General features: G+C 47.7%; 1 protein-coding gene across 1 annotated transcript in view; it reads left to right on the forward strand.

Moving 5' to 3' along the window:
• The first annotated feature begins 662 nt into the window (after positions 1-662).
• LOC141409003 (uncharacterized) overlaps positions 663-13,232 on the forward strand; it is a 208,819-nt gene continuing 196,249 nt past the window's right edge. The window contains exons 1-2 of the mRNA XM_074022127.1: positions 663-741; positions 7,142-7,676. Of these exons, the coding sequence (XP_073878228.1) occupies positions 663-741; positions 7,142-7,676 (614 nt within the window). The remainder of the gene's footprint in view (positions 742-7,141; positions 7,677-13,232) is intronic.

Below are 13,232 nucleotides of genomic sequence, written 5' to 3' on the forward strand. Positions count from 1 at the left end.
CTGTTAAACCTGGTGGACTTTTGCTGTCTTTCCCTATTTCACTGTGTGTGTGTATGTGTGTGTGTGTGTGTGTGTGAGAGAGAGAGAGAGTGAGAGAGAGAGAGAGAGAGAGAGAGATTGTAAAGCATAAGTAAAAACTGAAAGATGGCCATGCAGTGGCTCATGCCACTGCATTTTGGGAGGCTGAGGCAGGTGGATCACTTGAACCGCTGGAGTTTGAGACCAGCCTGGGCAACATGGTGAAACTCCGTCTCTACAAAAAAATACAAAAATCAGCTGGGCGTGGTAGTGAGTGCCTGTAGTCCCAGCTACTCAGGAAGATGAGTGGGGGAGGATCACCTGAGCCCAGCGAGATTAAGGCTGCTGTGAGCCATGACTGTGCCACTGCACTGCAGCCTGGGCAACAGAGGGAGACCCTGCCTAAAAAAAATTGATGAAAGATGAGCTTCCTCTGTGTATAAGCACAGGAGTGTGATTTACACAACGAAAGTCCCTGTCTAGACTCTACTGTGTGCTAAGCACAGTGGCATGCACTTCATACATTTTGTCTCACTTAGCAACATTGCAAGGCAGTCATTGTATTTCCCATAGAAAACTGACGATCAGTGAATTTAAATAATGTGCCCTAGGTTGTTAAGCTACAAACTGATATTTTACCCTCAATGCCAGATCCACCTGACTCCAAAACCCCCCCTTTTTCCACTGTGCAGTGTGGTCGCCTAATGAATGATTCTAACCCTGGTTAGTTTTGTAGAGAACTAAAGCCCTAAGCAGGTGTTCAGGGGAAGAGCTGGACTTGGACTCCATGTTTCCTACCCTAATCCAATTTATTATATTGCTAGAATAACTTAGCTTTAGGAACCGGGGATGATTCTTTCAAATTCCCCCTTTCTTATCTCCTATGTGGTGTTTGGGTCCTCCAAAAATTATCTAGATTGAGAGATATAAAAGAATGACCATTTTGGCCGCGAGTGGTGGCTCATGCCTGTAATCCCAGCGCTTTGCCAAGGCAGATGGATTGCTTGAGCCCAGGAGTTCAAGACCAGCTTGGACAACAGGGCGAAACCCTGTCTCTACTGAAAATACAAAAGTCAGCCGAGCATGGTGGTGGGTGCCTGTAATCCCAGCTACTTGGGAGACTAAGGAAGGAGAATCACTTGAACCTGGGAGGCTGAGGTTGCAGTGAGCCAAGATTGTGCCGCTGCACTTCAGCCTGGGCTACAGAGTGAGGCTCTGTTTCAGAAAAAAAAAAAAAAAGGCCGGGCACGGTGGCTCACACCTGTAATCCCAGCACTTTGGGAGGCCGAGGCGGGTGATCACAAGGTCAGGAGATAGAGACTGTCCTGGCTAACACGGTGAAACCCCATCTCAACTAAAAATACAAAAAATTAGCTGGGCATTGTGGCGGCGCCAGAAGTCCCAGCTACTCGGGAGGCTGAGGCAGGAGAATGGCGTGAACCTGGGAGGCGGAGGTGGCAGTGAGCCAAGATCGCACCACTGCACTCCAGCCTGGGTGAATGAGCAAGACTCTGTCTCAAAAAAAAAAAAAAAAAAAAAAAAAAAAAAAAAAGGAATGACCATTTCAACAACAGTTGAAGTGCATTATACATTGATCTTGGTCTAACTGTTCTGGAGAACAGAAGCTAAGCAAATAGGCCGCCCACTTTAACATTAACCAGTGTAACCATCCAATGAGTTGATCAATCAGCCAATATTTATTGAGCATCTCCTATGTGATAAGGACCAAGATAGGTAGTAGACAAGTAGAAATGAAAAAGGCATGAGGTCAGTCAAAGGGGATGAACAAACACATAAACAAAAGCACATTGCTATGCAAGTTCTACACACACAGAGCTACGGGATTACAGAAGGAAGAGCAACAGATTCCACCTGGAAGAATGGGGGAAGGCTCCCCTGAAGAACACTAACCCATGCCAGCAGACCTTCAATACGGAGAAGCCATTTGCATGACATGTTTCTAGTTCTTTTAACAATGAAGTGTACATTCTTCCATTCCAGATTGTACAGACAAGAAATTTCATAAGATAATCCAGAAACTGGAAATAGTAAATTGTTTTGAAAGCAATGTCATTATTTTGGCTAATAAGTAACAGATATGTGAATTACTATGAGGTTCTAGTAAATTTAGATTCTCTAGAAAAATTGGGCAACAAATGAAAGCTTAATTTCAACTTGGTTAAACACAATGTAATTGGAATAGTTGCACTTTGGGAGGCTGAGGTGGGAGGATCACAAGGTCAGGAGATCGAGACCACCCTGGCTAACATGGTGAAACCCCATCTCTACTAATAATACAAAAAAATTAACCAGGCATGGTGGTAGGCGCCTGTAGTCCCAACCACTCAGGAGGCTGAGGCAAGAGAATGGCGTGAACCCAGGAGGCGGAGGTTGCAGTGAGCTGAGATGGCGCTGCTGCACTCCAGCCTGGGCGACAGAGCAAGACTCCGTCTCAGGAAAAAAAAAAAAAAAGCATGCAAATTTAATTAAAAACTTGAGCCAGGTGCAGCGGTGGCTCATGCCCGTAATCCCAGCACTTTGGCAAGCTGAGGCAGGAGGATCACTTGACCCCAGGAGTTCAAGACCAGCCTGGGTAACAAAGTGAGACCCTGTCTCTACAAATAGATAATAATAATAATAAATTAGCTGGGCATGAAGTCCGCTGGTTACACGGGAGGCTGAAGTGGGAGGATCACTTGAGCTTAGGAGTTCAAGGTTACAGTGAGCTGTGATTATTCCACTGCTCTCCAGCCTGGGTGACAGAGCAAGACCCTGTCTAAAAAAAAAAAAAAAAAAGTGAAAACAAACATGTCAGGTAAAAGGGCAACTACTTGTATAATCTTAGTGAGTTTTCAATTTAAACATTTTCCAATTAGAAACAGGATTAATTTTAGGACTTTCATATGTATTACATTTGGAAGACTTCTTAAAAAATGACATAGGTCGGGCACGGTGACTCATGGCTGTAATCCCAGCACTTCAGGAGGCAGAGGCAAGTAGATCACAAGGTCAGGAGTTCCAGATCAGCCTGACCAACATGGTGAAACCGTGTCTCTACTGAAAATACAAAAATTAGCCGGGCATGGTGGTGTAATCCTAGCTACTCAGGGGACTGAGGAAGGAGAATCGCTTGAACCCAGGAGGTGGAGGTTGCAGTGAGCTGAGATTGTGCCACTGCACTCCAGTCTGGGCGACAGAGCAAGACTCTGCCTCAAAAAACAAATGAACAAACAAAAAAACAATAAAAACTAACTACCTGTATCCAAGTCATTCTATCAGTCTCTGCTTTGGTAGGGAATCTACACTACGATACTTGCTGATCATATATATATATTTTTTTAATTCAAAAGAACATTCTACTCTTCCTTTCACAGCTTTTTTTTTTTTTTTAAATTTAATTTGGCTGGGCACGGTGGTTCATGCCTGTAATCCCAGTACTTTTTGAGACTGAGGCGGGTGGATCACTTGAGGTCAGGAGTTCGAGACCAGGCTTGCCAACATGGTGAAAACCCACCTCGACTAAAAATACAAAAATTAGCCAGGCATGGTGGCAGGCACCTGTAATCCCAGCTACTCAGGAGGCAGAGGCAGGAGAATAACTTGAACCTGGGAGGTGGAGGTTGTGGCGAGCTGAGATTGCGCCACTGTGCTCCAGCCTGGGCGACAGTAAAACTCCGTCTCAAAAAAAATTAATTTTATTTTAGATTCAGGGGGTACATGTGCTTGTTTGTTACATGAGCATACTGGAGATTGGGCTTCTAGTGGACCCATTACCCACACAGTGAACACTGTACCCCATAGGTAATTTTTCAGCTCTTGCCTTCTGCCCATCCTCCCCTCTTTTGGTGTCCCCAGTGTCTATTACTTCCATCCTTGTGTCCATATTTACTCATTGTTTAGCTCCCACTTATAAGTGAGAATATGCGGTACTTGGTTTTCTGTTTCTGAACTACTTCACTTAGGATAATGGCCTCCAGCTCCATCCCATGTCACTGCAAAGGACATGATTTCATTTTTTTATGGCTGCATAGTATTCCATGATGTATTAATATATGGACCACATCTTCTTTATCCAGTCAACTGTTGATTGACACTCCGGTTGGCTCCATGATTTTGCCATTGTTCTTTTCACAGTTTCTAAACACAGCATAATCAAATGTTAAAATAAGACTTATCTCGGAATGCTGCTAGGTGGGCCAACAGATGACTATGCCAGTTTGGGACCTCTGAAAAGCGGATGTCAAGATAGGATTAGATGTGCCAAAATATTTTAAAGACAACGCCTGTTCAGGATAGTGCAGGAGGGAGGAGGAGCCTGGCATGCAGGTGAGGAGAGCCTTCTGACAGGTCTCAGTGCAATACAGGTCTGACACTTGTGAATAGAGAGAGAGAAAGGAAGAAGGTTGGGTTGGAAGAGCTCCAGACTGCAGCACGTTCTGAGAAAGGCCTGGTAGGGTGGGAGGAATTCCAGAGCAAAGGCCGCCGGCTAGAAGCAGAAAGGGCGTAGCTCCAGTGCTCTCACCATGCTCAGTTGTGAGCCGGAAACAGCTGGCGAATGTGTGACCTTGGTGTGAGCTCTGTGGTGGATCCAAATGTGTGACAGCTGCAGGCTGTCAGTTGCTCAAGCTTGCAAGATCTCAGGGGATCACCTCCATGCCACCACACAGACAGGTATCCCTACACATAAATCCACATAAATGGAGGTACTGGACCATCTTTGTAGGCTTTGCTAAAAGTTAGGGTTCCACCACCTTCAGACCAAATTGAAGGAAAGGAGGGAGCAATCAAGGGAAAAGGTTGGTGATGAGAATGACATGGTGCTGACAGGGAGAAGAAGGAGGACCCACCCACTTCATGCAAAGAAAGGCATGCTTCCAGAATCTGGCATGTGTCACCTGGAGTGTGGGGACATGCAGGAACCCAGAGATAGCTGCCTGAGAAGCTTCAAGGAAAGAGGCTGGTCAGAGCTGCTTGTGACCAGAGAATAAGACAGTACTGCAGTGACAGCGGCCTGCACTTCTATAGCGTGATGGGCCAAATGCCAGTTGGTGTCCGTTGGTCAGCATGCATATGGTGGAAGGTAGCTGGGACTGACTGCCAGGGCATGTTGCCCTGCAGAGGGCCTGCGTGAGGCAGACCACCAGTGAAGCTGAGGCTGAAACAGCTGCAGGGTCAGAACCCCACCCTGCTCAACTTGAGAAACCAGTTTTTTTTTTTTTTTTGAAACCGGGTCTCGCTCTGTTGCCAGGCTGGAGTGCAGTGGAGCGATTCGGTGCACTGCAGCCTCCGCCTCCTGGGTTCAAGCGATTCTCCTGCCTCAGCCTCCCGAGTAGCTGGGCCTACAGGCATGTGGCACCATGGCCAGCTAAATTTTTTGTATTTTTCATAGAGACAGGGTTTCACCACGTTGGCCAGGATGGTCTCGATCTCTTGACCTCGTGATTCATCCGCCTCGGCCTCCCAAAGTGCTGGGATTACAGACATGAGCCACCACACCCTACTTCTTTCTTTGACAGAGGCTTGCTCTGTCACCCAGGCTAGGCTTGCTCTGTCGCCCAGTTGGAGTACAGTGGCATGATCTCGGCTCATTGCAACTTCTGCCTCCCGAGTTCAAGTGATTCTCCTGAGTAGCTGGAATTACAGGTGCACGCCACCACACCCAGCTAATTTTTGTATTTTTAGTAGAGACAGGGTTTCACCATGTTGGCCAGGCTGGTCTCGAACTCCTGACCTCAAGTAATCCACCTGACTCAGCCCCGCAAAGTGCTGGGATTGCAGGCATGAGCCAACGTGCCTGGTGTGGAACCAGTCTTCACAGAGCTAGCTGGGGAGGACACAAGCAGGAATCAAAGGTCGTGTTCCTCCTCCTTGCAGGCTTCTGAGCTTGGGTCAGGTTGGGGTCTGGTGGGTGGTGGGAGGCGAGTGGGGAAGGCTTGAATGGATTGTGATTAAAGTTTTGATTTGGATTGGACTAGACTTTTTAAAAATTTTATTTATTTATTTATTTATTTATTTATTTATGATGGAGACTCACTCTGTCTTCCAGGCTGGAGTCCAGTGGCGCCATCTCGGCTCACTGCAAGCTCCGCCTCCTGGGTTCACGCCATTCTCCTGCCTCAGCCTCCCTAGTAGCTGGGACTACAGGTGCCCGCCACCACGCCCGGCTAATTTTTTGTATTTTTAGTAGAGACGGGGTTTCACCGTGTTAGCCAGGATGATCTCGATCTCTTGACCTCGTGATCCGCCTGCCTCGACCTCCCAAAGGGCTGGGATTACAGGCGTGAGCCACTGCGCCTGGCCTGGACTTTTTAATAACAGCAAATCTGACTGTTTATGAACACCTGAAAGTGACAGGAAAAGCTATGAAATTTGTCCTAGATTCTTCCAGGGGAAAAGGAAGAGCTGATGGAATAATTTTAAAAGATAGTGGTCTGAAAAAAAAGTGCCATTTCGTGATTTCTCTTCACCAAGTAGTCCAGTTGGTTAAAAAAAAAATTAACTGGCATAAAGTATTGCTTAACACAGTGATTTGGAAAGACATCCCCTAAAAACACAAAAAAAGCCAACCTAAATAGTGCAAAGACCAGCAACATCGTTTCATCTTTATAATGGTAAATCTTTATTCCATTGCTGGTTGAATCAGAGTCTGCAAAAGTCCTCTAGTTTCGCTTGCCTTTTCAAACCTTCCAGGTGCACCGCATAGGGGAGCCTGAGCATTTCAGGTAGGACTGGAAAAAGGTCTTTGAGACATCATTAATTCATCTATTTACCATAAGAGCAGTCAAGTCTCGCTGGAACCCCTCGGACAGTGGGGAGGCACATTTGATGCTCATTAAACACAGAAATAAGCTTTCTTCTAGAAAGAAATGCCTGCCTTTTGCTCAAATCTTTTCAGAGACTGGCTTTGGGCTCCTGTGAATCAGGCACCCTAGCGTCCTCCAAAGTTCTTCCCGATGCTGAACCCCAATGCCTCTTGCTGCGCCTAATTCGAAGCGGCTCCCTCTTCTGTTCTAAGCGGAAAACAGCGGAACCCATTCCCGGAGGCCTGCCCTGGAGCCGCCAACCCAGTCTTACTCCTTCTTTCTCCTGGGGTCTCCCGACGCTCGGGCACCGCGGTGACCAGCGGAGCAACCGCCTGCGCCGCGCCCGCCTCCTGTGGAGGCCGAGGGTGAGGATGGGGCTGGGGCTGGGGCTGGGGCTGCTGGGGCTGGAGCTGGGGCGGGCAGGCGCGCGCGCAGGAGCCGGCGCAGGGGCGGTCGGCAGAGGGCGCTGCGACTCCCGGCTGAGGGGCTGCGACGCGGGGCGCAGAGTGCGGGCCGGGAGGAGGCGCCCGGGTCTCGGCGAGTGCGTCTCCAGGCGGCCAGGAGGGGGTGCGCGTATCAGCTGCCCCGCGCCGCCTACCGCTCGGGCCCGCTCGCCGCCTGGCCGCTGTCAGCGCGGACGGCACCTCGCGGGCGAGGCGCGCGCGGCGCGCTGCGAAGGTTGGGCTGGGCGGCCGCCAGCCCCGCGGCTTCTCTTTGTCCAGGCGAGGCGGCCAGAGGACCAGCCGCGGCCGCGGTTGAGCCGGGAGCGCCTGGGCGTCGCGCGGGCGGCTCCAGTCCCCGGCTGCGCCCCGGCGCTCGAGCGGGGGCGGCGGCCTGGGCGGTGCCTGCGCCGAGGTGAGTGCGGGGGCGCGGAGTGGGGCGCAGCCGCGGCGCGGGCGTGGGCGGGCAGAGGTGATAGCGAGCGCCGGCTGCTCCAGGTGCGGGGGCGCCCCTCGCGCTCCACCTGCGCCGCCGCCGCCGCCGGCTCTCAGGGTAAGTTTATCTTCTCCCTTCTGCGGAAACCCTTGACCGCTTAGCGGAGTACAGACCTGTCGGTAAATAGAAAACTCGAGCTGGAGAGGAGGAGGAAGCGGCGTGGCGGAACCTGGCCCGGGATGAGCGTCTCGGTGAGGGCAGTGGTGGCCTCTTGGACATTACATCTTTCTTGGCTCTTTTCGACCCAGGTGAGCGAATCCTCTGCTGCGCTGTCCGGCGGGGTCGGCTGGCTCTGTTGCCCGCCCTCTGGACCCGCCGGAGACAGGTGCGCGGAGTTGGGGAGCGCGCAGCCGGGCTCGGGGCAGCGCCGGGCTGGTTCGGCCTCTCGTCTCCGGAGCGCTGATGCTTCCTGCCCACATCACCTGCTCTGGTTGAGGGACTGCAGCTCTTTTGGCACCTTCGCGTGCTGCCAGGTTCAACACCCCCTGCTTTAGAGGCGTTGGTAGGTTAGTTAAAGCGAGTTCTTCCCTACCCACCCCCAGCTTTGGATAATTTGGTCTGAGTCTTCGTCTTAATTTAGTATGAGTGTGTTATTTCCTTCAAGCTTTATAATGGCAAAGCAGTGAAGCGGCTTTCTACATCCATTTTTTTTTTTTTTCATTCTGAGCCTGTGCACAGAAGGAATTACAGGCACACAAGTGATGTTACTACCATTCTATTTTAAATACAAACACGGAAAGAAGTACTCTTGGCAGGATACCAAAGGCGCCTGTACTCTCTGTTATATAAGTGCTTAAAAAAATATTTGCTCATTGGTAAAGTTATGTGTGATTACCAGAGCACCTAAGAAGAGAGTGTCATGCTTTAAGTTTACTTGGAGATAAGCAGTGGTTTTAGCTTGAGGTACCCTTTTAAGATAATATAGGACCCTATATTAAAAAAAGTCGTTAGGTAAAATTGTAAAGCATTGAAAAAATTGGTTTTGTAAAGTCTATTATGAATTGGTGAGAATTCTTTGACTACTTATTGGTAAAAAGATCCTACGTGTATCCTTTCTAGTTTTCAAACTATTGAATGATTTTATTTTTATCTCTGATGGAAATGTGGTAATAATGAGTTGCCAGTTATTCAAGATGTGTCTCTGTTTCCCTTGCCTTTCCACAGGCCCCAAAACCAGTACTCACATTTATGGCTATATTTTTCAGGTAAAAATACAAAAGTAGAAAACATCAGATATACTGATGGCTGGGAAGACCCCTTGTCCCCCCTCCACCCAGTATTCTGTTTTAATTGGTTTGGGGTGATGCCTTGATACCTATAATGTTAAAAAGCTTTCCTGGTGATTCTAACGTGTAGCAAGGGGTGAGACCCATTGTGGAGCATTGTTTTGTCACTTCGTAGCCTATGGTGTTGCTACATTGGTTTAAGGTAAGTCAAAAATACGTTGTTAGAAACATGGGAAGAAAAAAATGGTATTGGAAAGGGGACACATCAAAGAATTACAGCATATAGACTTTCGTATTTTGTCTAAATGCTCTTTCTTTATTCTTTTTCCTGCAAAGAGTAGTTGGTGTTTATCAGGGACCCATAATTCCGTGTAGAATACTTTTGGGAATCTTAAGTGATATATATTTCATTTGCGGAAGTACCAATGAAAGTTGAGTAGTAGTGTCAGGGTTCCTTTATGTTTACACGGTAAAGTAAGTCATAGGAAAGATTATTTTCCGTATCAAATTAAAAACTTACTGTATTACTGTAAACTAGTAAATTAAGTGCAAAAAGCTTTTATTGTTTTTAAGGTCAGAAAGAAACCTGGCCTCTGAGGCAATGTTTTCTGTCTACCTTATGTAATCCCAAATATCCAAATCTAGAAGCAGATCTTATGGATGGTTTATGAAGGCTTATGTAAGAACTCTGACTGTGCTTTTGGTACTCCGTTAAACTCCCTGTTTTGGCTATTACATAATTGACACGGAACTAGACTGTTAAAGCCAAAATCCGGGAGGATGCCCAAACCCACCCCGGCATACACACTTTTATAATGAATTGCTGTTGGCAAATTAGAGGGAACAGCAGGGATGGTGGTTTGTGAACGAGAGGTAAGAATAGCGTCTGGGGGATTGATGTAATAGAAGACTGTTATGCTTAGCGATTTTCTGGAGATTTGAATGCTGTGGCAGAAACCTCTCTAGTCCTTTCTATCTCCAGCAGCGGCAGATCGACTGGGGAGCTAAGGAACCTAAGCCTCAGGTCCCTCCCTCACACAGGCTTCTTCGGAGCCCTCTGGGAGGGGCACTGGCAGTGTGTTCATGTGGTCATCCCTGAGTTTCTATTTGCACTTTTGGTTTATTTATTTTTTTTTAAATGGGGAGAGTACTCTTTCTACCTTCCCACCCCCAATTATATAAACCCAAGTTCCGCAGACCCTGCATCTATCCCAGGCTCCAGCTTATCTTTGAATATTAACTTACAAAATTGCCTATTCTTAGTTTAATTTTTGTCATCTGAAAAGATAAAAAAAGAATCTGTACAATATCATAGTTGTCTTGCTGGGAAAATGCAAACTGCTATAACCTAGGGCTGTGTGGAGCCTCTCAAATCAGGCACTTACCTGGAGAACCAGCTCCTTGCCTGCTGATCTCACACACATGGGACTGTTTTGGATCAGTGTGTGAGCTGGAGGTGGAGAAGAGTGGAAATGGGGTGGGGAAGGGAGGAAAGTGGGTTAAAAAAGCTCTTCCTCCTCTCAGAGGCAGGATGCCAGGCGGAAAGGAAAGAAAAAAACCCTACTGAAAGATGCTTCATTAATAAAATGTTAATAGGAACAGATAGCATCAGCTCCATAGGAGATCCTTCTGTAAGCTTGTTAGGATCGGTCTCTAATATGAATTTTCGACAGTGAGCAAACAAATTCATTCCTGGAAAATATCCTACAGGAAACAAATGCATGTTTGGAAGGACTAGATGAATATCAGCTTGTTCCCATTAGCAGTTTTTATGAGCAAGTGGGAGGCTTATAATATCCACCACACACATGTTTGAAATGAGTTGTTGAAAAGAGTCAAAGAGTTTCCCCTTTTCTCTGAAATGATTTGTACTTCCTGTGTGAATGTGGATGCCTTTAGATCTTATCATCTTGACCCTTCTCACCAACCCATATACCTCGTCTATCAATTATCCATCCATCAGTCATCTATCTACCATCCACCCACCCATCCATAGAGACTCTCCTTTTGACCAAACTTTAGCCAGGCTCACCTGAGCCCTCTTCTCAACTGGGCCTCAACCTTGGCCTGTAAGAACTGCAGCTTTCAACACAAACAATTTTGTCTGTGCTCCCACCCTCTGAGGGATCTGAAAACACTGTCACATGGTGTATTAGCCTGTTCTCACCCTGCTGATAAAGACATACCCGAAACTGGGTAATTTATAAAGGAAAGAGGTTTAATTGACTCGTAGTTCAGCGTGGCTGGGGAGGCCTCAGGAAACTTACAATCATCGTGGAAGGGGAAGCAAACACATCCTTCTTCACATGGCAGCAGGAAAGAATAATGAGCAAAAGGGGGAAAACACCTTATAAAACCATCAGATCTCATGAGAACTTACTATCACGAGAACAGCACGAGGGTAATCGCCCCCATGATTCAATTACCTCCTACCTAGTCCCTCTTATGACATATGGGGATTATGGGAATTATAATTCATGATGACATTTGTGTGGGGACACAGCCAAGCCTTATAACATGGCATCTAGCAGCCTAAGGCCATGTTCCTGGGATGACCCAGCCTCACTTGCATTCCTGCCTACAAAAGCTCAAGGCTGCCCCAAAGTATTTGTCTTTTGTTCTAGCCTACACAAATGATAATAGGCCCCTGACTTTCATTTTGTTAGATCGTTTATGAAAAACTTACAATTGTAATTCTTTCTCTGTGCCTTTGAGGTGTATGTGTATCTCCTACCACCTGGAGTGTCTTCCTCAGTGTCTGAGCCATTCCTTTGACATGTAATCATCAGGGAGGATAGGGCTCTGTCCTCTAGTCTCTGTAGGTGGGTAGGAGCCTAACTTTGACAAGTGACATTTAGCAGTCACAGATGGCCTAGTCTCATTGGCAAACCCCCTGGTCTGCTTGCTGTAATGTTCTATGTCCTTGACCCTGCTTGAGCCCACACACATTCTCATTTTTCTTCGCTAGTTCCTCATTCTCTCTTTAAAACACCCAGTCACCTCTACCGGAGTTGAGCTCAGCTCTATACTGAAGTCTCTTTCACTGTGGTAGTATGGAGTAAAATCTGTCTTGACTGCCTTTAACCAGTGTCCGGATTTTTTTTTTCCCCACACCAGCTAACAAAAAAGTTTGAGTGTCTCCATAGGCCAGGCACTGTTCTACATGTTAGGTATAGAGCAGCAAACAAAACAGACAAAAACTGTACCCTTGAGGAACTTACAGTACAATGGAATGAATCAGATGAGGTTAAGTACTTAATATATCAGGTATGGATAGTGCTATGGAGAAAGTAAATCAGAGACGGGGGAGCAGGCGTGGGAGATGGGGAATTGCTCTTTCAAGTAGTGTGGTTAGGGGACGCCTCACTGAGAGGAGATGGTGAGCAGAGCCCTGAAGGAGATGGAAGAGTGAGCCGCCTGACCAGAGTGCAGCTGGCATTGGTGGGGAGCACAGGGAGGCAGCTGCAGGCCGCAGTGGGGGATCTCATGCTCATGGCCAGCTTTTCCTCATGACAGCAGCCCTATCCCCCGCTCCAGCCACCCGAGTCTGCCCACGAACACTGGTGGTGTTCTTGGGGCCTTAATAGTGTGGTGGCTTGGAACTGAGGGCCTCCTAGGGCATCGGGATCCAGCCTAGACCATACATGAATACGAGTAGGGAGGGCGAGTGTATGTTTTCAGTGATGGCTCCCACTGGCTTGTCATAGGAAAGGGGCTGGGGGCCAGCTCATTCCAGCCCGGACTCCCTGCAGTCACCCTGGGAACAAATGGAACTATGATGTATAAAAGTTGTGGACAGTGGGAACCACACTGCTCTTGCTTGAGGAATGCCTTAATACCAAGAACCTAGAACAACTTGCTGAGTGGAGCTGAGCCGGAGAGAATCCCCAGCTTAAAGGCAACTGGGGTTGGTTAGGGTTCGAGGAGGGGAGATTACTCAGACGTTGACTGAGGCTCCTGCATGCCCAGATGGCTGCCCTACATCTGCTAATCAGAACACCACAGACACACACACGCACACACGCACACACACACACACACGTGGACCTGGCAACAGGCTATCATGAATTTCTTAGTGGAGAAGGTGAAGAAGCCATTGGGGAGTTGCAGCCAGGGCCTGTCTGCTGGTTTTTAGTTACAGCCTTCCTGTACTCATGGGGACAGGGGTATGGAACCGGGATGGGATAGCTGTTTCATTTTTTAAGCTGTTAGCTTGTAACAATTTTAAACTCAACAACCAAAACAGAAA

The sequence above is a fragment of the Macaca fascicularis genome, chromosome 17 (genome assembly GCF_037993035.2).
Source record: "Macaca fascicularis isolate 582-1 chromosome 17, T2T-MFA8v1.1".
NCBI classification, from domain to species: domain Eukaryota; kingdom Metazoa; phylum Chordata; class Mammalia; order Primates; family Cercopithecidae; genus Macaca; species Macaca fascicularis.